Source organism: Dermacentor silvarum, chromosome 3 (genome assembly GCF_013339745.2).
Source record: "Dermacentor silvarum isolate Dsil-2018 chromosome 3, BIME_Dsil_1.4, whole genome shotgun sequence".
Taxonomy (NCBI): Eukaryota; Metazoa; Arthropoda; class Arachnida; order Ixodida; family Ixodidae; genus Dermacentor; species Dermacentor silvarum.
The window spans coordinates 43903030-43930784 of record NC_051156.1 but is presented as its reverse complement, the minus strand read 5'-3'; the positions used below and the strand labels follow the sequence as shown (position 1 = coordinate 43930784).

The 27755-nt window shown below is 49.1% G+C and overlaps 1 protein-coding gene across 1 annotated transcript in view; it reads left to right on the top strand.

Annotated features, from left to right (window-relative positions):
- The window catches only part of LOC119445413 (fatty acid synthase), a 244931-nt gene that overhangs the window by 140455 nt on the left and 76721 nt on the right, over nt 1-27755 (top strand). Inside the window, exons 15-18 of the mRNA XM_037709704.2 lie at nt 605-778; nt 10747-11971; nt 14113-14264; nt 17950-18159. Of these exons, the coding sequence (XP_037565632.1) occupies nt 605-778; nt 10747-11971; nt 14113-14264; nt 17950-18159 (1761 nt within the window). The remainder of the gene's footprint in view (nt 1-604; nt 779-10746; nt 11972-14112; nt 14265-17949; nt 18160-27755) is intronic.

Below are 27755 nucleotides of genomic sequence, written 5' to 3'. Positions count from 1 at the left end.
TGCACGCCCTCGATTCAACCTTTTCTTTCGTGTTCTATCACAGATGATGCATGTCCACTGCAGCGAATTGACCGAGATTAGAATGGTATTATAAAAACAGTTCATTTATTACTAAACAAAACCACAGTTTTCGGGAATAAATAAATGAAAAATACCATTCGAAATACATATTTATCACGAAAATTGTCTTTAAGCGACTAAAGATGTTTCCACGGCTGAGCAAGCATGCCTACGACAACGGCCACGGACAGTTCGACCTCTCGGCCAATATACCGTACCATTAGTGCCTGTTCAAGCGGTAAAGAAAGAGTGCATACAGGTAGTCCAGATAGGCCATATCATTCGTGCGCAGTGTTTGAGATGGCATTCCGTGTTCTACAACACATGATGTTAGGCAGGTTCACATAACAGTCTTGCTATTTGAAACATCATTTTCAGAGCCTATGCTTGTCACTTCTTCCTGTAGCTTCTTAGCGAGTTCGGATAGCAGAAGTGATGTATGCACAAACCGAAACGCTCAAACACGTAGTCACATTCGTTGAGAGGCAAATGCTTCGCAATATATTCCCATAAAGCATGAGACTGGCGCAATATTATTTTTCAGGACCATGCGGCAAGCTCAAGTGGGACGGCAACTGGGTGTCATTTATTGACTCCATGCTCCAGGCGGCCCTTCTTTCCAGCTCAAAGAGAGTCTTCAAGCTTCCGGCGAGGATCCATTCATGCCGCATCGACCCCAATGTCCATGCCACTGTCGTTGAGAAAGCTCAAGAGAGCGGCGAGTATTCACATTTGCAATTTTAGTCTTTTTATGGTAGGTTAAGTATCACCGCTAGCGTATTCTAAGAACAAATGCACTGCTCAGCATCTGATTCCGGGAGTGATTGCCTTATATTAATGCGGAAAGCAAAATATGGCCCATGAAGCGGAAAATCCGGCATCCGGCGTTAACATTCGCCGGTACCAAAACCCACGCGACCAAGTCATTACGTATCGTTTCAATGTCAATGAAAACCGACCTTAGCCACATCCAAAAAAATTGACTTTGCCTAATTCGAAAATTGAGTTTACCCACGATCAAAACCGACCTGGCCGACTCCCAGAATTGACTTGTCCCTCCTGCAAAGTTTGGGTGGCCCACCCCCAAACTGAGTTTGCGCAATTCGAAAATTGAGCTGACCGACGTTCGAAACCATCCTTGCCCACTTCCAAAATTGACTTGGGTCGCCCGCAAAGTTTGGGTGCTCCCCCCCCCCCCCCAAAAGAAAGAGAAAAAAGTTACTTTGCACAATTCGAGAAGTGAGTTCCTCTGCGTTCAAAAACGGACATGGTTCGCTACAAACATTCATTTTGCCCACCCCCAAAATTTTGCTGGCCAACTCCGCAAAAAATTCGCTTTACGCAATTCCAAAATTCAGTTCACGCTCATTCAAAAGCGACCTGCCCCACTCCCACAACTGACTTCGCGAACCTTACAAATTCACATTTACCAATTCGAGCACATGACCAAGGGATCACGTCATGTGACATAGTCATGTGACCAATAACATTAAGATGCAAGGTCACATGGTCAAGTGATGGCGTCATGCGACAATGTCACACGACATGGACGTCTAATAGTATGGACGTGGATATAGTCGACATGCCCAGAATGCTTTCGCATTCAATGCACGTTAGGTGGCTTAAGTGCCTCTGCAGCTTGTGTTCTCTAACTTCGGCGTTTATCTAAGTTCAAAGTGGATTACGTTCAGTATACTTAGCGCAGAGTAAACACACTCAATGTGAAAGTATGTGAAAACTAAAAATCGACTCAAGCTGCAGAAGATGCTCCCGCATAAAAAAGCGGCCAGCATTGGGTTCAGTTCTGTGCGCATACTCTAGCGGCTATCGTCATCTCCATTGGCCACATTTTATTTATGGCACGCTCAGGTGCATGCGCATGTGCCTCGTTCATCGAGCTGCATGCTGCGGGGCTAGAAAAATAGAAAAATAAAATATACTTTCTTCTGCTCTTGCCATCGGCCTGAACGGTTCCTAGTTCTTTCGCTCACCGACTCACGCATTGATATAGTGGACCTAACCTCGGTCCCTATAACGTGGTGACCCGGAGGTGATCGCAAGGTGAGCACCACATCATGGAAGGGACCACGAACGACAGACCGGCGATCGGCGCAGAGGGCATCGCCACGGTGCCCTCTGTGCGTGCAGAGTCACCTGTCATCGTTTTGGCCACAGAATCCTGCAGCCTGGTTTACACACGTGGAGGCCACCTTCACCCTTCGGTGCATTACTTCGCAGCAAGCGAAGTTCTACCACGCTGTCTCCGTACTCTCAACGGATGTGGTTGCGGAGTTCTACGATGTTGTGGACGCGCCCCACGAAACCACCCCCTATGGCTACTTTAAAACGGCGGTGCTGCACCACACGTCTGTGTCTGTGCGCAGGCGTCTTGAGCAGCTTCTCAACAAAGAAGAGCTCGGCGATCGGTGACTGTCGGAACTTCTACGTGGCGTGCGGCGGCTTCTCAGTGACAGCACGCTGGACGCAAACAGCCCACTGCTGCGAGAAATGTTCTTTCAGCACCTGCCGCAGAATGTGCTTATTTGCCTTCCCTTGGTCCCCTTCCCTTTTCTTCGGGCACCATTGCTTGCGTCGTCTCACGGGATCGCACACGTCCGTTTGTCCCACTCCGGCTCCGCCGTCAAATATTCGACAACCTTCACGGCGCAAGTCCTCCCGGAGTTCGTGGTACGCAGCGTCTTATTACGAACCTCATTGTGTGGCCGAGTGTGAACCCTGAGGTGCGCCGCTGGGCGCGTGAATGACTTCGTGCACTGTAAATGTTCCAAGACAGCACGACACACAAAATCGCCAATTCACTCCTTTCCCCCATCCGACGCTTCATTCGATCACGTTCACATCGACATTGTTGGCCCCCTCCCACTATCCAGAGGGGCTCGCTACATGTTCACTTGTGTATACCGTTATACCCGCTGGCCTGAGGCGTTTCCTCTCACTGACGTAATGGCACTAACCGTGGCTTCAGCGTTTGTCAGTGGCGGGATCTCACGCTTTGGATGCCCCAGCATTGTTACCACAGATCGCGGTCAACAGTTTGAATGCGATCTCTTCTGCGAAGCAGTTAAAACGTCTGTTCCAATAAAAAAATTGTCGCAGTTTCACCCGAAAGGCGAAGCATCAATTGCGATAGCAAATTAGTAGAGAGCTATACGGAGAAGGGATAGTTGTTTTATAAGCTGTATAAACTTGGACATGCAGCAGCACCAGCAACACGCAGAACTCTTGTCCACGCCGTCGGCGTTTTCTCCCCGTTCGCACCGAAAGCGCGCGGCGTTTGTGACTGTTGCCGGTGCGTCTGGGGGCGGCTCGGTGGTTTTCGACGAGATCAGAATGGGACACTCGTCGAGCGGCGTCGGAAATCTTACCCACCTTCTCGCCTCGCAACGTTTTTATATAAATAGGTACTTGGTGCCGCAGCTAAACGTCGCCTCCCCTCCCTCCCTCCCGTCACCCACAGCCTATCGCGCGACGGAAGAAGTCGCATTTACTCTTTATATATGGTGATTGTAAAGGAGGATAGAGACGCTTAATTCTGCAGCCCTTCAGGTAGCACGGCGCAGAACGCGCGTTTGCTCTCGGACGTGCGTTCGCTCCCCGTCAAAGCGCGCGTACCTCGCGCCCTTTGACATACACATACAGCGCACATTTGACGCACATACAGCGTCCGGAGCGCGGCGACGATTTCATCGCCGTTGACGTCATACGGAACCTCACGGCGACGGCGACGGTGATGGCGACGACGACGGCAGAAATCCACTTTGGAGTGTCCATGTAATTGCTATCGCAATAAAATGTATTCATATTGTAATGAAGAAGGCGAATAGGAAGCATGCAGTAGAGGGGCGTTATCATCAAGGCAGGACGCGAACACAGATCACGAGCTGTTGCCGCCGAGGCCGTTGTTCCCTTGGAGCTGCGTTGGTTTGTCGCCTATCGCTTTCCGTTAATAAATCACCTTACCAAAGCGGTGGAGGTGCTGGGGTTCCCTCTTCAAACCTGGAGATCTGAAGCCGCACGTTGACCAACGCCGCTACGACAATACCTGAAGACGTCACCCAGCTAGGCGCGGCCCAATCTCTGTCGGTCATCGTCTCAAGCGCACTGCGCCAGCGCGATCCTCCTTTCTTTAGCGGCACCGATGACCATAACGTAGAAGATGGGCTGTCTTCGTTTGAAAGGGTGAGCACGCACAACAAGTGTGACGATGCTACGAAACTTCGCAACGTCCTGTTCTACCTAACAGACGTCGCGAACCTCTGGTTTCGCAACCATGAGTCGGACTTCGCCACTTGACCTACTTTCAAGACGAGCTTCGCGGAAGTGTTCCGTCGCCCCGCAGTGCACAAGCTTCGCGCTTAACAGCGTCTACGCGGGCGGGCGCAGAAGCAGGGCGAGAACTTCACGAGCTATATCGAAGACGTCATTGACTTGTGCAAGCGCGTGAATCCTTCCATTGCTGAGCAAGACAGGATCAAGCACATCACGAAAGGCATAGATGACGACGCCTTTCAGATGTTGCTGGCCAAGGACCCGCGCACCGTGTCTGAACTCGTGAGCCTGTGCCAGAGCTTCGACGAACTACGTAAGCAACGCGTCTTAGCTCGGCGGCACACGTCAACAGACGATTCCCTCGCCGTATTGCCCATCGGCGGCGACAACACGGCGCTCCTGGCCCAGATCAAGATTCTTGTGCGCGAGGCAGTTGCTCGACAGCTTTCGTTCTTCCCGGCCACGCAAGTGCCTACGCACTATCTGACTCCTACCATTCGGCAGGTGATACAGGAGCAGGTCACCAAGGCTTTTCCGTCCGCCTGCCAGCCGACTCCTGTCACCGCGCCGCTATCATTTGCGGTGTCGTCTGCCTCTCCACCGACTCCTGTCGCCACGCCACTGACGTATGCGAATGCCGTGATGAAGCCACAACCCCTGTTGGTATTGACCCCTCAACCACCAGTGACGCCGCTTCAACCGCTAGTGACGCCGCTTTTCGGGGCACAGCCGCAGTACGCAAATCATTGGCGCACTGCAGACAACCGACCGATCTGCTACGCTTGCGGAATTCCGGGTCATGTTGCCCGCTTCTGTCGTCGGCGTTTCGCGGCGACCACGAGTGAATAGAGATATCCGGGTTACTCCTTCCAATCTCCTTATCACACGCAGCCAGAACAAGAACCTGAAGCAGACGCCCGCGATCGTCAGCCGACTTCCGTTGTCCAACCTTTCGTTTGTCGTCGGTCAACATCACAGTGCCGCGGTTCTCTTTCGCCTATGTGTCGCTGGTCAAGGGCTCTTGCTGCGGAAAACTGACTGCCGCAGCTTCTGAGGCGCAAGCTGCGCCGTCGTCCACCTGTCGATATCCTCGCTTGTCCCCCGCCAATGTTACTGACGTGCTGGGGAAGGTGTACGAACTCTCGCGCTTGTAGATACTGGTGCCGCTTTTCCTCTAATGAGCCATAAGTTTTGCCGCTCCATCCGTAAAGTGAGGACGCCACCTTCAGGGTTTTCTCTCCGTACTCCCAGCGCACAACATTCAACTCGCTGCAGCATGTACGGCCAGGGGGGGCTCATACAATACGCAATCTACAGCGTTGACTTTGTTGTGCTTGGTTCGTGTTCTTATGATCTGATCCTTGAGTGGGATTTTTTGTCGCGTAATCACGCCGTTATCGACTGTGCTCGTGCTCAGGTAGAGCTATCTGTGTTTCCTGAGACGCCTTCCACCCTTGTGACCAGTGGTGGGGATAGAAAGCTTGTCACCGCCGATACTGATCTGCCGCCTCCCAGTGCCGTGATTGTTCCCGTTTCCTGTGCCGCCCTTTCCGATGCCACCTTTATGTTCACGCCATTTGACATCATCGCGCTTCATCAGGATAATCCCAAACTACTTGTTTGGAACTCCAACTCACACCCTCTCTGCCTTTGTACCATAATGAAACGCTTGGCCACGTGCAGCCGGTTGACGTGGGCGCCCATCGATCCCTCCGAGTCTGAGACAAAACATCAGCTGAACGCCCTGACACCTGACCTTGCGTCCGATGCCGCCCCTCGGATAATTTTCGCCGTTCCATCCACAGCGACCCCGCTCCGGCTGAACCGACGCAGCTTCTTGCCCTCATACACGAGTTCCGCACTTCTTTTGATTTACCGCAAGCGCCACTAGGCCGAACTAATACGGTTGTCCACACGAGTGACACTGGGAGTCACGCTCCTGTGCGACAGTGCCCCTACCGTGTGTCACCTGCGGAGCGTCGTGTCATTACAGAACAAGTTGTTCCCATGATCCAGCGTGGAGTCATCACGCCTTTTTGCAACGCCTGGTCCTCTCCTGTTGTACTGGTCAAAAAGAAAAATGGCTCTACTAGATTCTGTGTGGACTACCGGCGCATCAACAAGATTACTCGCAAAGACGTTTATCCTCTCCCTCGAATAGACGACGCCCTCGATTGCCTTCAGAGTCCCGAATTTTTTTTCTTTCCTCGACTTGCGATCGGAATATTGGCAGGTCTCGATGGCGGAGTGTGATCATCCAAAGACGGCGTTCGTCACACCTGATGGCCTGTATGAATTTACAGTGATGCCTTTCGGGATTGCAATGCGCCTGCAACATTCCAGCGGGTGATGGACGCAATTTGCGCAGTCTGAAATGGAAGATATGCCTTTGCCATCTCGATGATGTCGTTGTGTTCTCCTCGGATTTCGCCTCACATGTCGCTCGGTTACGCACAATTCTGCGCTAACTTACAAACGCAGGCCCTCAACTCAACCTGAAGAAATGTCACTTCGGGGCTCGCCGTCTCACCATCCTTGGCCACGTTTTCTCCAAAGATGGAATTCTCTCTGACCCGAAAAAGCTCCGTGCTGTTGCCGAGTTTCCAAAGCCTTCTACCATGAAAGAGCTTCGAAGCTTTGTCGGCTTGGCCTCCTGTTTTCGTCGCTTCGTCCGCAATTTCGCCTCAATCATAGCACCGCTTACGAAGCCCCTCGCCGGCCCCAGTGACCTTCCTCTTTGGAAACCGGCCTGCGACGTCGCCTTTGCGACACTGCGCCGCCGACTTACTTCGCCACCCATACTACGCCATTACGACCCTGCTGCGCCAGCCGAAATACATATAGACGCCATTGGTATCGGTCTTGGCCGCGCCCTCACCAAGGCGGAATAAAATTATTCCGTCACCCAAAAAGAGTGCCTCGCGATTGTATGGGCATTAGGAAAATTTCGCCCCTATTTGTAAGGCAGGCCTTTCGACGATGTAATCGAGCATCACGCACTCTCCTGCTTGGCTTCCCTAAAAGATCCCTCGGGTCGCCTAGGTCGTTGGCCTCTTCGTATACAAGAATTCGACATTCGCGTTGTTTACCGATCCGGGCGCAAGCATTCTGACGCGCATGCGCTCTCTCGATCACCCGTGCAATCTGACAAAGGACCACCTTCAGCGGCTGCCTTTTCCCTGGATGCTCTCACCGTCACAGACATGCCTTCGGAACAGCGCCAGGAGCCGTGGATCGCATCCCTCTTGAAAGTTTTCTGTGCCTCTACACCCGCTAGCCAACCCCGTGTACTTCGTTACCAAGCCATGTATTTCGCAATACGCTATCCACTTTTATACCGCCGCAGCTACCAGGTGGACGGGCGGAAATGGCTGTTAGTCACACCCAAGCACTTGCAAACCGATGTGTGTGTGTGCATACTTCCATGCTGACCCGCAACATGCGCAAGCTGACGGGCTGAAAACGTATCAGCGGCTGCGCCAACGCTACTGGCGTGGGATGTAGACATTTGTCCGTAAATATGTTCGGTCCTGTCCCGCATGCCAACAACGGAAGACGTTTCACCATACACCCGGTCAGCTGCAGCTTTTACCATGTCCTGCCCACCCTTTTGAACGCATTGGAATCAACATTTATGGACTGCTTCCGTGCTCTATTGCTGGCAATCGCTTGATAATTGTCGCGGTCGACCATCTCATCCGATACGCAGAAACAGCTCCACTACCTGCGGCTGGTGCTTGTGACGTCGCTTCCTTCATATTTCGCCATTTCATACTCCGTCGTGGTGCACCACGGGAACTGCTTAGCGACAGAGGCTATGTGTTTTTGTCCAACGTCATACAAGAGCTTCTCCGCTCGTGTGGTATCGTTCATCGCACATCTACTGCCTACCGCCCTCAAACCAACGGCCTCACGGAACGTTTCAACCGCACGCTGGGAGGTATGCTCTCGATATACATCGATTCCGACCACTGCAATTGGGACGTCCTTCTCCCCTGCGTGAATTACGCTTATAACACCGCGACACAGTCTACGACAAGCTTTTCACCATTTTTTCTTTTATATGGCCGCGAACCGTCCTCTACACTTGACACAATTTTACCGTACCGCCCTGACACCTCCAAATTCAGTGAGACTTCTGAAGTCTCACAACATGCAGAAGAGTGTCGTCAGCTGGCCCGCTCGTTCATGTCCGACAGCCAAGCCCTCCAGAATGATCGCCGCGACAACGATCAGCATGTGCAGAGTTCTGCCGTTGGATCCCTCGTCTGGCTTAGACAACCATTCAACTCTCTTGACCTCACTCCCAAGTTTGCTGCCAAGTACCACGGGCCATACCGCCTCATCGAGTGCCGGTCTCCCGTCACGTATTCATTGAACCAGTCAACCCCTCCTCGGACAAGCACTGTCTTGGCCGCGACACGGTTCCCGTCAACCGCCTCTAGCCACATCGCGACCCTCTCATCGTTTCATCGCCTTGAGTCGCCAGGGTGGCTCCCCTTCGCCGCCGGGGTTATTGTAATGAAGGAGATGAACAGGAAGCAAGCAGTTGAGGGGCGCTATCATCGAGGTAGGAGGCGGACACAGATCACGAGCTGTTGGCGCCGAGACCTTTGTTTCCTTGGAGCTGCGTTGGTTTTTCGCCTGTCGCTTTCAGTTAATATATCCCCTTATCGATAATACTTCTGATATGAGGATACATGTGCTGTGCCTTTATACAGTACCAACAATACCCACTGCCGACGGGCGTCTGCCAGAAACAGTATTAAATGGCTGATTGCCTTTAGCTAGACAAGCCTGGCGGGGTGAGCGAGGCAGCATGCTGTCCATTCTGTTGTCCACAGCGATGTGATGGCAGTTACCGCATTGTTGCTTCAATTTTATGCTCAATTGTGTACAGTCGATGACGTAAGGTACTCGAAAAGTATTAAAAATATTATATTTCGAACACTACATATTCCATTAGAGGACATAAATTAATGGCGCCTGTTTCGTTAGAGGACCAAATCAAATAGGACAATATCCTATTTGCTATTCAAAAGTTTCGAATGTGCGCACACCCATAGCATCTTCTGTTTATGACTTCGTCTTTCTTAGCGCTGTAGCTGCTTCATAACGCCACTACCAATTATTATAGCGACTTCTCTTCCCAATCACTGTGTGTTTTGATAAGTGTTTAGGAAGCGTGAAGTATTTGGAGTTCATCCGCAGTGTTACTTCGCTGTGAGCAGGTGAAAGGATAGGCAGTAGAAAAGCGAAATATGACAGCGACACCGCACATGCGGTATCATTTACTGAGTCACAAATGATTGCTACGAAGCGTCTGAAATTTCTAATAAATTGGCCAAATCAGTGATTCTCATAACTTTAACAATAAACATACACGCATGTATACAGCGGATATACCGGCCCCTAGTTAAGAACTACATGAAAGCTCATAATCACCGTGATAACAGTATCTTATAAGTTTAGTACACAAAAAGGCTGAAGCGCTATGTTCCCGTTCGTTTGAAAAGCTGTTTGACCACACGATATTGAATGCATGCTGGCCTCCTAAAGAGAGATACATATTGCCGGAAATTAACGGAGCAGCTATAGAACCCCTACGAAGCGATTATAAAAACAAAAAACACAGGAACCCTATATCTAGGATAATTATGCAAATATCGGCAACCATGGCACAAATGGGATATGAGAGGGACAAGGAACAAGGCGCTGCGTTGAATATCCTACTGCCCTCTTGTGTACGCATTAGTGCAAGAGAAACACACAAGGCATTAGACAGTCGGTGACACGGCGCTACTATCAACCGTATACGTAGGCGCCTTTTTTCCCAAAATGTTGTGCAATGATGTATATTTCAATCACGTGCAGTAATAAACCTTCATTCAGAGTAACGATGTTTCTCAGGCTTTTTGTTGTTATGTGTGCTTCGCTTGCGCTACATTCTGCATGATGCCATGCCAACTACCCCATTTACTTCGTAAATGGGGTAGTAGTAATCTGTAAGTTGTAAACTGTAATATTCCTCGCCTAAATGACGGTGTGCTAAATACGACAACTCCTTTAGTATTGAGAGTGCTGATAAAACAATTATCAGCTAGTTGTCGCTTTCTTTCAGAATATCGAATATTCGATCAATGTCCTTTGTTAAGTTGCTTAGGAACAATGTGCACTCATCAACCAAAAGAAACAAAATTAGCTGCTTTGTCAGTGTGTAGCGCCGGCAGAGCCCCCCTGATAGGACAAAACGTTCCAGGAAAGATAATTGTGCTTGATACCGCAGTTTGGTCAAGTACCTTCTTGTTTCACGGATTTTCATGCTGCATTTAACGCAACTCAAACTCTGAAGCTTGAAAAACAATGACGGTAACACTTGGACACTTTCTTGTGCAGGCATAGACTTCGTCTACGACGTCTCCTTCAACATGTGTCAAGCTGGAGGCGTAGTTGTGCAAGGATTAAAGACAAGCATCCCATTAAAGCGCACCGTAGATAATACGCCCATTGTAAACGAATACAGGTTTATACCCTACATAGACAACGAGTTGAGTCAGCAAAAGAGGCAAGCTTGCATTCAAGAATACATCGACATCTGCAATGGCCTGGCCGCACGTGTTCTCAAGAACCTCAGCAACAATGAGCATAGTATCTCTGAACTTAAGGAACAGAATCACCATGTTCCCGAAAAAATTCTTCGAAGGCTTTTAGATAATAACGCCGAGAACCATGGCCTTTTGAGGGTCCTTGCCACAGTAGAGGAGCAGGTCAAAATTTCCGCTTCGTCATCGGAGGAAATCATCCAATCTGCAGTGGAGACCTACAAAAAGGACATTGAAACTGACATTCTTATGACAGCACTGTTTGAAGAGGATCCCTTTAGGCACCTCCTTGACGTGGTCGTGGAGAACACCAGCCTAAAGTCGTTTCAGGTTCTTGAAGTGGCAGCCCCAGGAGCTCACTCCATCTTGGCTCCCCGAGTGTCTTCGTTGTTGAACATGAGCAATATGCTCCTAAATATCGACTACACTCTGGCTCACCATCCTATGGATAAGGTCAATCCAGATAATGTCCCACAAGGCACCAAAATAGTACAGTGGGATCCCATATCAGATACATGTGAACGACTGCACGATGCTCACCTGGTTGCCACCTGCCTCTCCCCGTGGAGTTCACACAGCATCGATGTTTTGATTGACAAGCTCTCGAAGCTGTGCAAAAAACAAGGCTTTGCCCTCGTGTTCCAACGTACCGCTATGACACCGGCAGAAAGTCTCATATCGTCCGTTGGAATGTGTGACTTTAGATTGCACACGATTGAAAGAATTGAATCATTGTTCCGGTCGCATGGGCTCAAGCTGGTTGGCCAAAAGTCAAACAACATTTCTGCACTACTCTTGTTTAGAAAAACGGCCGCAACAGCTCAGGTAGCTAAGCCGTTCCTCCTGAGGGTGAGCAGTGCAAAATATGACTGGGTGGAGGTACTTAAGGCCAAGGCTCCAGAAGTGGAACAAAAACCAGCAGGCCATAATCTCTGGCTGCTCGCCGAAGACTGCGGTATCAGTGGTGTGGTTGGCTTGACAAACTGCCTACGCCTGGAGACCGGTGGAAGCCACATTAGGTAAGCATCATAAACAGGTCACTGCGTGCTTTCTTTTATATCTCTAGTTCATTGGAAATCCAAGTTGACGATTAAAGAATGTAAGTAGTTTATCATTGTGTCCCCACAGTTAGGCTGATATACTACCGTTGCATACACAGGCATTTAAAGGGACGCATCTAGGATGAAAGATACGAGAAGTTCAGAAACTGAAGGAACAAAGAAGACTTCCTATAGTCAACTTCGCCGCAATACATTTGTTCTGCGAAGAAACGCATACATTGTATTGTGGTAAAGCTTTCTTTAAATGAAGTGAGAAAAACAATTATCGTGTTTTACATGCCAAAATCACGACCTGATTATGACGCACGCCGTAGTGGGGGACTCCGGAATAATTTCGATCATCTGAAGTGAAGCACGTATGATATGTAATGTAGCATAAGTGTCCTGTAGTATTTGCAGTGTCACGGGGCCGAGAACATGTTCCTTAATTATACATGCACACACGCGCTTTCTCCCATCACAGCTGGAGCACCGACATGCCTAATAAGTGCACTGGCCGACCTTTAAAGCTGTTTCTGACGTGGCTGATGCAATTTAAGCCTTGATTTCATGACCTTGCGCACAGCGTGTCGGACCGTTGTGGGACCTAGCACGCCTTCCTTAAATACGAGTATACATTCCCGCATGCATCCTTTAAATATTCTAGCCTTAAACATACAGAGTATTGAGAGCTTGTGGCAGAAAATAGAAAATCTTGTGAGAAATGGTCAGAAATTTTCAGAAGTGCTACAGGAGACACTACTCACCTGCATCGATTAACAATCTTGGACAGTGCCGTGAACCATATACGTTTACGACTTCTGAAAGAAGATTAAAAGAAATGTTCGTGGTCTGCTTGCTATCTGCAGTAGGGCAGAGGTTAACAATATAACGACGGATACTCCTCCGAGTGAGCGTCGGTAGATGCCCCAGCAAAGTACCTGTTCTGAATTTTTCTTCTCTTTCCTATTCCGACCCTACCCATTTAAGCGCTGCTACTATTCTAGGACGTCGTGAACAGGAGGAGAGGAAAAAATGATGTTCGTCAAATGCAAATCGATATACCACTATACCTGATGCACCTTCTGTGCTCAGTGATGTTCTATGAACACTAGCAAGGTCAGATTCCGCTCTCCTAAGCCACTGCCATTGGTCTCTTTTCTTATTGAGATGACCCCTGGTGGGGCCACGAGATTGAAGCATCGGAAGGGCTCGTACCAACTCTGCGAGCGGTATTCAGCTCTGTTCGCGCCTTGTAAAGAGGCGTGGCCATGGCTACCATACAAGGGCTTATTTCACCGCAGCAACATAATAAACAGGTTTGAAAGCTTGGCAGTACACTTAATAGACGTCGAGATGCCGAACCCTAACGGCGCGTGCGAGCACGGATGATTCATAATATGTGACCCTCTACGGTCACATATACACGGCCGGTAAGGTGAGCGCATCAAGGATTCAAATCACCACAATCAGGTCTCAATGCGTGCAAGTACACTTATTGGAAGTCTCCTGTCACTGTACGAACATCGATACGCGATGCCTGCCTATTTAAGGCACACGTGCCCCCTTTTTCTTTTTACCCTTTTTATGCGTCATTGCACGTTAAGTATGATTCTTCTCCACCCGATCTGTACAACTCACCACACAATCTTGCTTGGCTTCGGCGAAGCTATGTATAGTAAAACTATTATTATGAAGCGCTTATAGGACTATTTCCAAATTCTGGTAGCCTCTCCCACCACTTGCTAATAGTTTTTGTTGCCGAGTGTTCTATCCGCACCCTAGGCTAGCAGAGTGTGAATAAGGCTATTAGGCGCCTTAGGCTAGCGGACGTTTTATTTCGGAAGCGGAAACAGGCACTGAAAGGAAGCGTCGACATATAGGAATAAATTTCTTGAACAAATTTACTCTCGAAATTCCTTTCTCAGACAAGTCAGTCTAACGATAGTCGGCCGTGCCAAGTACGACCAATAATTATGGGACTGTTTATAAAAGCTTACTGCTTCCCACTGCTACTTCCTGGAATTATCGTATCAACGTTGAATTAAAACCCTGTGTGAAACGTGAGGCCATCTAGCCAAGCATGTCTTTGCGTTGCTGAGTTCGGTACATCCTCGCAGATGCCTGTTCAACGCAAGCTTCAATGAATCGGACGAAGTTGACTTCAGCCCGAGAAACCCAGACTACCACGATATACTGGAGAAAGACCTTGTCATGAACATCTACCGCAACGGGCAGTGGGGATCCTTCCGACACAGAAGCCCACTCAAACGTAAGTGGCGCCATTCGGGATTTCTTGACCGTAGTGAGGTCTTAGACGCTAGAAAAACTTTGAAGCACGCTTGATTATTTAGCGAACCTAACTACCTGCGAGAGGCTAACTGTTAACCGAGAAGGCATAAAGGCATGGTGTATTCGCTCGGTCAGTGCCGTAATTATTTTACAGTGGAAGTGAGTTAGCGCACTGTAGTAGAAAAACGGCTGCGGCTTAGCTCAGCTAGCCCTGGATTTGCAAAGCGAAAGCTTGGTTTAGCCTGGTTAAGTCTTGTTTTCACTTGGTGAAACTTTGATTTAGCTGTAATTATTATACTTAGGTATAGAATCATCGTGAAGCAGGTTTAAATTATAAGCTGACAAGTACAAGCATTTTGCAAGTCGAACGGCTCGCTCTTTCTCAGTCTCCGACGCTAGCTTCGCGCGCTTGGCATTCCGGACCCTCTCCAGTGAAGCACCTCTCTTGATATCCGCTGGGTGGTCAGACGCCGCTTGCCGACGACAGCTCAAAGCCTCCCACTTCCGCGCAACACTCAGAAAAGACGGCCTAGTCTCGATATCATTCATGGCCAAGCTCGTACTGACTAGGCGAGCGCGGCGCTTCTCAGGCGCGCGACGAGTCACGTAGTCAGGCGGCGACCCAGCTGGAGGAAGGCATACGCGAAGCCGGCGGTAAAACCCATTGATCTAGAAAATAGCGACACTCCCCTCTGCACGCGCGCTTTCTTCCTCAATTCTTCTCGAATTTCTACCCGCCCTGGGCCGGCGCGGTGCGCACGGCACGCTGAACCCTCCAGTGGCTCGCTGCAGCCGCAGTAACATCAATGCGCGTGCTTGTTTATTCGGCATTTTGAAGCGTTGTATGGAAATTTATCCGTTGTGAAACTTCCATGACGAAAGTTCGCTTCCGATAGAACGTCATGGCATTTTTTTTTAAGACGCTTCGATATATTCAAGAGCAAGCGCTCCCAGAAAATGAGTACCAAGCAGTGGCAAAGCGGTTTGCCTCTGTCGCCACTTGGGCTGTCCGTAACGCGGAGGTGTATTGAGCGCATATAATGCTAGCAGCGTAGAATATACACGAGAAATTGTTTCATAATCAATGCTCTTAAGAAGCTCAAAGAACGTAATCAAGAAGAAATGTTAGTTTATTTAAAGTGAATTCGCCTGAAAGTAGTGGGCCAGAAGCCTTTGTACCACTGACACTGTGCAAAATACATGCTGTGTTTGCGAGAGTGCCAATATAGAACTTAACGCATGCGCCTGTTTTCGTCATGATGAAGCGACGAGAAATTAAAAAAAAAAGAAAAACAAAAGTGTTTGCCCACACGGAAACTTCGAAGACTATGGCACTTGATAATTAACTTACAGAATTCAAGATGTAATGTTTATCAGAATTCAGGGAGATTATGAAAAGTGCGTGGCTTGTACATTATGAGCGACCGCGAATAATACACGCCCGATACGTAACTTTGCTTCCGTGCGTATGGCTATTTGTTTCACGGCTTCTAGAAGCTATCATTGAGCGGAATTATTTTGTTGAATTAAACGAAAGAATTATCCTCTTTCGTGCATATAGGCTTATGAACGTTAGTTGGTTGGCCCTCCCCAGTCATCAAACACACTTCAACTCCCAACGCCCCGACCCAAACTCCTCAAAGTATCGCTCCGGCTACCAGCACGGCTCCGTCACTAGCGGGGGGTCCTCCTGTAGCAGCATCGACGTCGAAAAAGATGATAACGGCGACTGGCTAGGGACAGGCCATTGTCTAAAAAGCGAAGCGGGCGCGTGGCTCACGTCACGAGTGGCCCGTGCAAGGCTGCTTGGAGATTGCTGCCGCCGAGAGGAATGCACGTCAGCTAGACCTTCTGTTCCGTAAAAATATACTCCTGGTTATTGTGGCTCGTCGTCATCACTGGCTTTGCACGCCACAAGTTTCACTGAAGAGTGGTTCACACCCATTCCTGCTTCTACAGTGAACCATGTCGGCGAGAAAGAGGTTGGTTGGAGAGCGGCACAAATGTGCACATTGCCACATACTCGGCGATTCAAGTGCGTCCGACGGTTGGTTTCGAACCTTGTTCCCTCTGTAAAGCAGCACGACGCTGTAATCATTCGGCCGTGTATTACAGGGTGAGCCAGCCTGGCGGGAAAACGGTTAGATACACACATACGTAGATATATAGATAGCCCCCCGAAAATCTGTGAAGTACACATAGGATGCTGAAGCAATAGAGGCAACAAAATATGGGCGTGCGCTGCCTCCATGTCATTTATTGCGATTGGCATTCTTTTGTAACGTCACCCAGTGTAAGGTATGCCTCTGTGTGTTTGTATATCTCTACACGTCTAACTTCTTTAACACTAACTTGGGCCGCTACGCAGTCTATAAAAGAGTATCGGGCTGCTCTACTCAGTGAACCGGTTTCCACACGAGTCATCGGAAGAACTTGGGTCACTGGCTATTTGACATAGGATATGTTCCAGTCTTGAATGAACCTCTTTCACGCCAACTTCTGTAATTGTATATGTTCTACTTGGTATGTGCCGCTGTTCAAAGATACAATGAAATCGTTTACAATTCCTTTGGTGGCAGGCGCAATTGAACGGTTTTAGTATACATTCAGGCAATCTTGTCTGAATGTATATATTTAGACGTGCACCACGCGCGGACTTCGTGCCGGCGTCGCCAGATTCACAAGTATTGGTTAAAGAAAATAGCAGCTATGAGCTTGATACGACCGGGTCATTTACAGGAATATGCAGCGGTACAAGGTAAACAGAGAAGTTTTGAAGAAGAGAAAGAAAAATTAAAGAGATGTATACAAAAATGCTAGTACGAAAAGAATGTTCAGCAAACCTAAGGATCTGAAGCAGGCTAGGTGACTATTATTCACCGCCCCGTTTCAGAGGGGATGCCAATAAATCATCATCATCATCGAAGCACGAGCGAGGAGCTTGGCTTCAGTACAAGCCTTATACACGACGCGTTTGGGTGGTAGCAATACAGTGGCCGCAAGATTAGTCCAATGCTAACCACGGTAATATCGACCATCATGCCGGGATGGTTTCTGCCGGAGTTTACTCCTCTCGTTTTCGCGCTGCACTTTTTTTTCGTGGTGGTTTTAACTGCGTTGACCGTCAGATTACCTGCTTTATCGGCCACATTCTGTTGCGCCGAATGTGTAAAGGATCGCGTACTAAGTTTGTGTGAAGGCAAAATTCTGCAAAAGATGGGAATCAATACAAACCTCCCCCACTATGGCATTTCAGGCAGCCAGGATATGGCTGGGCAACGTAGAACCCAGAATTGTTTTTTTGCGTGTTCCTTAAGTGGGGTAATGGCGAATTTTTGCAGACTGCTAGTGAAAAACTCCTTTTGCGACAATTTGGTTCGCACAATAGTCGTCAGGTTCTTGATCGTAAACACGATATCTATTCTCTCCGCCTTCTTTTAGCTGCCCAAATTAAGTGCGAGAGATAAATGTTTTCTACTTTCTAAATCATGACTTTGTTTAGACTCGAATCAATGTAGGAAAGCAAGACACCTAACTTAACGAACGTCTAGGATGAAAAATTATGGCAACAAGGTATGGTGCTAAGTTTTCTCCATCTGGGTTGGTATTTGCTAAGCCATGAAAATCTACGGTGCTGTCTATGCAAAGTCTATTCCCTCTTCTAGGTGGTGCTCCGAAAATTCCCGCAGAGGTTGCCTGCCTAAACGTAGAAATGCGCGGTGACTTGTCCAGCCTACAGTGGTACGTGTCACCCCTGCGCTACGCTCTCTCCTCCACTTCAACTACCAAAGCCATCTGCACAGTGTACTACGCTCCCCTCAACTTTCGTGACGTCATGCTCGCCACTGGTAAACTTCCATCTGATGCTCTGCCTGGTAAGTCTTTTCATTTCAGTCTTTTGGACTAATACACTCACTCGTTACAGCAGAAAAATTCGCAATTTTGTCCGAAAGGCGAAGCATTGATAGCGATTGCTAAGTATTGCACAACGCCAAGACGCCGTATAACATGGAGTAAACAGTCGGGAATAAATTAAGAACATTCATTGTAAAACAGCGCCAAAAACACGGACAAGGGAGAACACGGGACGAGCGCTGACTGCCAACATCTTTATTGAAGCCTGCGCAAATATATGCTGCCCGCAACGGGCTGAAAGAGAGAGAAAAAGAAGTAGGAAAGGGAAGCCGAGTCATCTTCTATCAACTCTTACTGCGCATGCGTCAGAAACATAAAGCTATAGAAATGTAACAATACACATATTGGACACAGGCCAAACTGATTAACTTCTAAGGAACTGAAGTTCCTTATCGGAAAGAGCTACAGAAGGGGCACTTACTCAATTGGGTCCTAACTGACACATTGAAAAGGCCTCAAAACCCGCCGTGGTTGCTCAGTGGCTATGGTGCTTGGCTGCTGAGCACGAGGTCGCGGGATCGAATCCCGGCCAGGGCGGTCGCATTTCGATGGGGGCGAAATGCAAAAGCCCCTGTGTACTTAGATACAGGTGCAAGAACCCCAGGTGGTCCAAACTTCTGGAGTCCCCCACTACAGCGTGCCTCATAATCATATTGTGGTTTTGGTACGTAAAACCCCATATTTTTTTAAAAGGCCTGAAAGATTTCCCCGGCCATCTAATAGCTGCACCTTGTCAACGCACGTTAGTCTTCTAGGAGGGGTGAACAGTCACACTTTGCACAATGAACAGCCAGATTACTACCATTCTTAATCTTGACACAGTACGAATGCTCACGCAAACGTTCATAAGAGAACGTCCCGTTTGCTATATGTAAGTGCAGCCGCAAGAGCTGGGAATGGAATACACTACATTGGTATCGCAATCTGCAGGCTTGGCGACATGCTGCTTATTGCACAGTTCAGGTGCTCTCCGGCACCCGTTGTCTTTTTTGCACAACCTTCCCAACTTGTTAGGGTGCGGTAAACACCTTTACACCAGGCCGGCGGCTTTCTTGAAGCGATGAGACACACCATGTATATACGGAATCGCAACATTCTTGGTTATGTCCTCAACCACTTGTCACAGTTTAGGGGGAACACACCTCTTGCAATAAATCTTCCGTCAAGAATGACAGCAGTTGCACTGGATAGCCACTAGCCTTAAGCTGCTGGACTTGAATGGTGAAGCTGCCGGACATAAAGTGGGGGCTAAAGCGAATGACAGCATTTCTAAGGGCCCCTAGGGCGATGGAGCGCTTCACCACTTTTGAATGATTGGATGTGTAGGGGAGAAGGTGTTTCTTGGAACGTGGGGTGTTTCTTGGAACACGTGTGCCCCTCCTGGAGGTGTAGTGCGAGACCAAGGAAGTGGATTTAGCGAGCGAAGCGGCCAAGGAAGCGCAATATGCTTGCGTCGTCTGGGACCCATTCACGAAAAAAAAATTAACAAACCGGAAACCATAAACAGACTTGCCGTCCCCTACATATATAATTGTTGTGGACGTTATGATTCCCCATCTCAATTGAGTAATGAAAATAATATGGCCACCCCAGAATCCCGAAGACAGGTAGCACGCCTAACATTGCTTTTCCGCCTTTGGAAACGGGAACTACAACTTCATCATTCATCCAGTCTCCCGCCGCTACCGCCCCCCCCCCCCCCCCCCCCCCCCCGGCGAGACCTACCAGAAATCATCACCCCGACAAGATAACCCCTACTTGCGCGCGCACAAATTGCTTTCAGTATTACTTTTTTCCTGGAAGAATAAATGAATGGCACTGCCTGACGGCCGATGTATTCCCATTCAATATGTACCACATTCCATTGAAAAACTGCAATTTAAATAAGCGTGCGAGTGCGTGAGTACTTTCATGCGTGTTAGCCGGCGCATGAGAGAGATCACTTCTGTCTATCTTCGCTGCGTTAGGCCTGAAAAAAACTGTATAAACTGGTACTGCATATATTTATCGCCTTTCAATGGAATCCCTTGCATTGTGTGCTTGTAGAATGTGTTTTTAATGTATTTTATATCATCCTTCAATGTATCTTATATGCTGCAATGTGTTTCATATTTCGTATGTATTTCATTTCTTTGAACGTATTTAATCTGATTACTGTATGAACGAATTGCCTCCTGCCTGGGCCACATGTTGGCCTGCAGTATTCTGTAAACAAATCAAATAAATAAGAAGCAAGAAAACCGAAGGACCCGATTTTTAATAATTATATCATACTAGCCAACAAACAATGACACTAAGGTCAAAATATGTTAACTTACTTGTAGTTAGTGAGTTATAGAAATTATAAATTAATGGAAATGAAAATGGATGAAAAAACAACTTGCCGCAGGTGGGAAGAAATCCCATGTCTGCGCATTACGCGTGCGATTCTTTTACCAATTGAGCTACCGCGGCGCCGCTTTCCCATCCACTTTCTGGTTTATTTACACTAACAGCTAACAGAAAGTACAGAAAACGCAAAAGTACAGTTAGCCACGTTAGTCCACACGAAAAGTTCAAACTACTCTCGGTCTAGAACAAACAAAGAAAAACTCAATCATCGAAAGTCTTAGTTACTCGGGCAGTGCGTTGACTACATGCACTGACACTTTAGTTGACGGCGGTAGTGGCGTGGCGGGCAGTGGCATACGAAGGACGAGGACGCACGGTAGAGCGGATCCCGGACGTCAGCCAAAGGCTATTGGAGTCGAAGCCCGTGCAAGTGCTACCGCTATACAGCTGAGCGGCGCCTGTACTGGTTCCCTGACTCGCGTTTGAGCCCTGGTGCCTCTCACCAGCGTCGCTCCAGGCCTCTGGTCACCCCCCGGTTACCTCTGCTTTCCGCACGGCGTCTCAGGATCAGCACCAGGAGCAGGAAAGCCAACACTAGTAGGTGCAGCACAAATAGCCGAGCCGTACGCTCGGCGGAACTCTTCAGGGACAGTCGGGATCGCCCTGGTTCTGTCGAGGCTCTAGGGTTTGGGTCTGGACCCCGACGACACCGACGTCGACACCAGCCATTTTCGAGCCCCGCGTCTCCGAGCGATCTCTTCTCTCAGCGTTTTTCTTGTCTCCTCTCTGCTGGTTCCTCGTACGCCTTGTTTCGTGCCAACCCCTGATTGGTTGACGTTCTTTCTCATTCGCCCGACAGCTAGTGCCACCGCCCGCCAACATTGTCTCCTTTGTCGGCCACTCGAGGGTGTTTGGAGCTGCCGCCATTCCGCAGTGTTTTGTCGCCGCGAATTCCAAACTCTTCAACAGTCACCACATTTTCAACCCCGATGCTATCCCCTCACTCATTACAGAAAGTACGTTCTTTGCTGGTTCGTGATGCACAGGCGGCCAAGTTGTGCTTCTTCAGGGAGCTGCATAGACGCAGTGACGTCGGATTGTCTTTGTTGGAGACTTGCGGCAGCCTGGCGTGAAGAGTCGTTGTCGGGTTCCTTTCATAAACCAGCTTGAACCGCCCGATCAGCGATGTTTCTTATGCTGCCGTATTGTAAGCGAAGGTTGCGTACGGAAAGACGGCTTCCTACGTTTTATTTTCGACGCCGACGGACATCCCAAACATGTGAGCAAGCGTCTCGTTCAGGCGTTCCGTTAGACCATTCGTCGGCAGGTGGTAGGTGGTTGTCCTCCGGTGACTTCCCTGGCTATATTGCAGGATGGCTTGAGTAAGCTCAGCTGTAAAATCCGTTAGTCTGGCGGTGATGAAGACTTCTGGCGCAAGATGTCGCAGCAGGATGTTCTCGACGAATAATTTCGCTACTTCCGCCGAACTAACTATGGACAGGGCTTTCGTTTTGGCGTAGTTGTTAAGGCAGTCGGTGGCCACGACGATCTACTTGTTTCCGGACGTTGACGTGGGAAGGGGCCCCAAGTCCATTCCGATCTGTTGAAACGGTCGGCAAGGAGGCTCGATCGGCTGTGGGAATCCCGCTGGCCTTGTCGGTGGTGTCTTGCGTCGCTGGCAGTCTCGACACGTCTGGACATAATGGACGACGTCGGCGTTCAGGCGTGGCCAGTAATACTTTTCCTGAATCCGCGCGAGTGTACGGGAAAACCTGTAATGTCCTACCATGGGGTCATCAGGAAGGCTTTGGAGAACCTCTGGCAATAGTGCGGAAGGCACAACCAGAAGTTTGGGAGGGGGCGCAGCTTCTACTCTGCCAACAACTCCGTTCGTACTTTGCCCGGCTGTGGCCGTCGCCCGCAATGTTGGAATATAGCGGCGCACTTCGGAACAACGACAAAACGCACAATGAAAGCGAGCGCGGTTGCGTTTGTTCATTCTTCGTTTCGTCGTGGTTTCGAAGTGCGCTGCCGTATTCCATTATGACTAATCAACTAGCCCACCAGTACGTTTTAATCACAAGGTAGTTGGTGCGGACTGAGGAGAAGTGTTTCTTTACCTGGACATCATTTTCCAATGAAAACGAAGACAATCCGCACCACAATCGCCATAGGACGAAGTCGGTCTTCCCTTCCAAGAGCTCGACAAGGGTTCTCAGCTCCAGGTCTGCTTGTTGCTGCTCGGCGAAGTTCTCCGCACTTATTGTCTCTAGGAAAGAGTCGTTGTGGTCGTCATGCGGCGGTGGGTCAATAGGAACGCGGGAGAGCCAGTCGTCATCAGATTGTTTTCGTCCGGACTTGCACGTCATGGTGATGTTGAATTCTTGCAGTCGGAGGTTATATCGTGCTAGGCGTCCTGAAGGATCCATTAAATTGGCCAAACATCACAGCGCGTGATGGTGGGGTACAACTTTACACGGTCTGCCATAGAACTATGGGCGAAATTTCGTGGTGGCCCAAGTTATGGCAAGGCATTACTTCTGCGTCATTGAATATTTGCATTCCGCTTTTGGCAGCGACTGGCTAACTTAAAATATGGTCCGTTCAAGTCCATGTTTCCTCTGGGCAAGGATAGCGCCGAGGCCTACGCTGCTTGCGTTGGTATGAATTTCGGTATCGGCGTCTCGGCTGAAATGGGCAAGTACTCATGGTGATTGCAGGCATCGTTTTAATTCCTCGAAAGCCTCGATTTGCGGTGTTTCCCACCTAATTTCGGCGTTGGATTTCGTGATTGAAGTCACAGATGCGGTGATGGGAGAAACGTTCTTGACAAAGCATCTGGAGTACGCCTATTGACCATGAAATCTGTGCACTTCGTTCTTGTTTGCCATGGGAGCTGTTTTCTGTGGATCAGGAATATCTTCTGACTTGCTGATGACATGGCCCAGGAACAGAAACAATTCGTAAGCGATGCGGCATTTCTGCGGCTTCAGCGTCAGACCAGATGACTTGATGACCTCAAGTACTCCCGCAAGGCGCTTAGCGTGATGGTCGAAGTTTAAGGCAAGGACGACGGCGCCAATAAGAATGACGAAGCAGGTCTGTCATTTCAAGTCAGCCAACACCGTGTCCATTAAACCCTGGAAAGTTCCGGGTGCCGAACAAAGAGCAAATGGCATGATCCTGCATTCGGAGAGGCCGTCTGATGTTATAGAGCCGGTCTTCCCTCTATCCTGCTCGTCGAGTTCAAATAGCCAGTAGCCCGTCTGAGGTCCATTGAAGAAAAATAGTTTACATCACAGAGCCGGTCCAACGCGTCGTCTATCCGTGGGAGGGGGTATACACCCGTCTTCGTGATTTTGTTCAGGTGACAGTAATCGACGCACAGACACAGAATTCCTTCCTTTTTTTCACCAAGGCTACAGGAGACGCCCACGGGCTTTTCGACGGCTAGATGATCTGGTCGTGCATCATTTTGCCAATTTAATGCTTTATTGCTTCACAATCTCTCGTCGCAACTGGTGCGGATTCTGGTGGAGTAGCCGAGTGCATTCTTCGGTTACTATGCGATGCTTAGCAACTGCTGTTTCTCCAATCCTTGATACGACGAGAAGCCGTCTTTGTAAAGCTTGAGAAGACCTTTAAGCTGTGCTTCCTTATGCCTGGGAAGACTAAGATTTATAGCGAAGGGTGGTTCAGTAATACGGACCATCGTTTTAGGATCGGCTAAATCCGAAATGGCGAACGGATCGCTGACTGCATTAACTTCTTATATGCAGGCAATCTTTGTGCCCTTTTTCAGGTGTTTAAGTTCCTTACTGAAGTTTGTCAGCATTGGTTTCGCTTTTCCTCCGTGAAGGCGAGCTGCGACGTAAATTTTATGGCCGATCAGTAGATGCTGCTAGCGCTAGACGACGCATTTACGTCTGCGCATGTTTCGTAGCCGACAAAAATAATGATACTGGAGCGAGGCGGGACACTACCTCGATCTTCGAGCACACTCAGGTCATGGTGACTCAAAGAACTCCCTGGCGGTATCGCTTGGACTTAGGATAGCGTTATCGACGTGGGCTTCAGGTAGATGATCGTGCCGTGTTGGTTCAGAAAGTCCATGCCGAGAATTACGTCTCGTGAACATTGTTCGAGGATAACGAAATCCGATCCAGGGTAACCCTTGTGATGAACAGTAATTTATGCCGCGCAGATTCCAGTCGGTGTTATCAGGTGTCCTCCAGCTATCCGGTAGGGCCTTCCCATGCAGTTTCAACTTTCTTAAATTGGCCGGCGAAGGGTCCACTCATGACGGAGTAGTCGGCTCCTGTGTCCACTAAAGCGGTGAATGCTGGGCCCTCGAGCAGCACGTTGAGGTCAGCTGTTCTTTGTCCTGCATTGCAGTTGAAGTGCAGCGTCGGGTCACGGCTACGTCGCATTGTCCTATGTAATGGTACGTCTGGTTGTCAGGTCTTCTTCAGGCGGCGATTTCTTTGCTTTGAGGCTTCGTTCGGGTTCCGTCGCGTCGTCGCTACGTTGTCGAGAGGGTCTGTTCAGCGTCTTCGTCGTTGGTGAAAGATGTTCGGAATTTTGACGAACAGCAACCGCGCCTCCATCGGTTTCTTTCTTTAGTTTACCGGATATAGGCTTACAGACTGGCCATAGGCTGGTCCTGTCTACGGTCGGCGCTGCGGCGGCAGATAGCGTCCTGGCGAAGGCGAACGGGAAGTACATCGGGGCTTCACTGTGTAGTCGGCGATGTCACGTGATAGCTCGCCAAGCTGTGGACGCCACGTGCCGAATGCAAAGCGTCGTAGTCCCATCTCCCGATAGGGACATGGGTGGTATACGTGGCCCGCGTCTCCGACGTGGCAGCAGAGCCGGCGGTGGTCGGGAGCACGCTACACGTCTGTCTTCCTAGGGGCGTTGCACGGGCTGTCAGGCGGTGGGCGACGGTGGCATAGGTCATTGCTTCAGGCTGAGGCTGCGTCAAGTCGGGCAGCACATAGGGAACTCCCAGTAACCGCTGAATTTCTCCTTTCACAATATCGGGGATCGAAGCCACTTGAGGCTGCGACGCAGGGAGCACTTTAAGCAGTTCTTCGGGTCCTTCGGCCCTTATTGTTTCGCGGAGCTCTTCGGGGAAAACTGCTTGTAGTTCGTTTTTCGGCGTAAGCACTTGGCGGTTTTATTGACTACTGGAGATCTTTACCTCCTCCTCGATTCTAGCGTCTCGATGCCGAAATTCCGTAACTGTATTCGGCTGGTTGTGAATTAATCTGGCGAAGAGTCCTTGCTTTATTCCCCATATTAGGAAACGAACGTTCTTCTCCTCAAACATCTTCGGCCAGCATGGCAGAACCGACGGGCCATCTCTTCCGCGTAAATGACAACGTTCAGGTTCCGGAGCTACACTCAGGCTTCTAGCAGATCTTCCATTTCCTTGCGCTCGACGCTCGGAAATGCCTGCAGGAAGCCGTTCCAATACAGGTCCTATGTTGTTAGGGTCGACTTGTTTCTCAAACGAGTTCCTCGTCGTATCTTTCAAGGAGAAGTACACATAGCGCAACTTGTCATAAGAATTCCAGTTGTTGAACGTCTCCACCATTCAAGTGACTTCGGCCAGCTTTCCGGTTCTTCATCCGATGATCTGCGAAAAGTGGGCGGCTGCCTAGGTTGACACCACGGATGGTGTCATTTGGGCTGTAGTTTGGCCTTGACTTTGCTGGAATTCTGCGGTAGAAGTCCTTGTTCGGCGGTAACTGTTGCAGCCTGTGGCTAGCTCGATGGTGTGGAGCGGCGTTGACGATGCCCTCACGGGTTGGGCTTGCAGGCGTCTCTTGGGCGGCAGCAGCTAAGCTGTGTAGCTTCACTTTCAGCGGTTTATAGTGTCGCAAATCGACACATTTCATCGTCCTCTACAGAAAAGTTGAGACGGTGCATCTTCTATGCGTGAGAAACAGTACAGATAAGCACGATCGGAATATGTTTTACGGCGCTAAATTGCATGCAGTGAGACCAGCGACAGGACGGGCACTCGAGCGGCCGGCCTTTCATTTGTTCTCCTTCCCAAAAAGTTTTGTGCTCGTTGGGAAGCTATCCAAGGAATACATAAATTGCTTAATTGCATAATTAGGCAACATTACTCGTATTTTAAGCATTTTATACGTCACAGGCCTATGTGAATCTCTGGTTAGTTTACATTGACAGCTTTACCCTCGTAGCTGACTCGTAGCTATTCGACGTGCTGCAAAAAACGCGAGTAGCTCTTCCTCGAGTTTTCTAGGCTTAATACAGTGAAGACCGGTACGATGATTGTCGCAGTGGGTCCTGTAACACCCACAATCAAAATCGTATTCCGCTTACCTAGATACGATATAAATTACATGTATACTCGGAAAGTGAAGCATTCAACTGCACGCTCCCCGTTCTAAATGCAAAACAAACCCGATGCTCGTGTGTCACGCAGAATTTTTTTGGCTGACTAGGTATCAAGCGCTGCCACGCATCGTTTATAAGCGTGGATGCAATAGCTTTCGAACGTGGCTACTGACTTAAACGCGCTCTAAACGATTGATACAGATTGACTACGACGAAGATACTGTCATTGTCTGCAGTACAAGGAAATCGATGCTAAAACAGAGTTATCCAGGTCACGTTCCCGTTGTTTTAAGCTGTAATAAACAACAACACACGAGCAAATGTATATTTTATTATTCGACACTGACAGGTCCATAGATCTTTATTGAAGCGATTTTCTCACCACATTATGGTATGTTTTACACAGCCGCCTTTCTTCCACCGCTCTTCGAATGACATTTTGCTCGGTTATGCATATTTCAAAGCATCTCCTCGCCTTGTTTGCGCAAGGCAAACCGCCGTCTGCAAAGCAAACGCGTGAAGAAGCATCTCGATCACATTATGATATTTGCGCAGTTAGATGATACGGCAAAGCTTCTCAGCTTTGCGGTTTCATCAAGTTCACCTAGTGGGAGTGAAATTGTCGTACTTTTTTTCGGTGCAGCCAGATAGCACGGCGCTTGCTGTCGCTCTTTCCGCTTGGTATCGCGAAAAGCACTTTCCCGGACTCCCGGTGGTTGCTGCACCCGGATTCGCAGCACTCGGTCATTACCTTTCTTTTTGCTTTAAGTCTACGAAAGTTGCATATGCCCTAAATTACACAAAATGAAAACTCCGACCTCGTCGATGGCTCATACGCGCGGCGCGTGCGAGC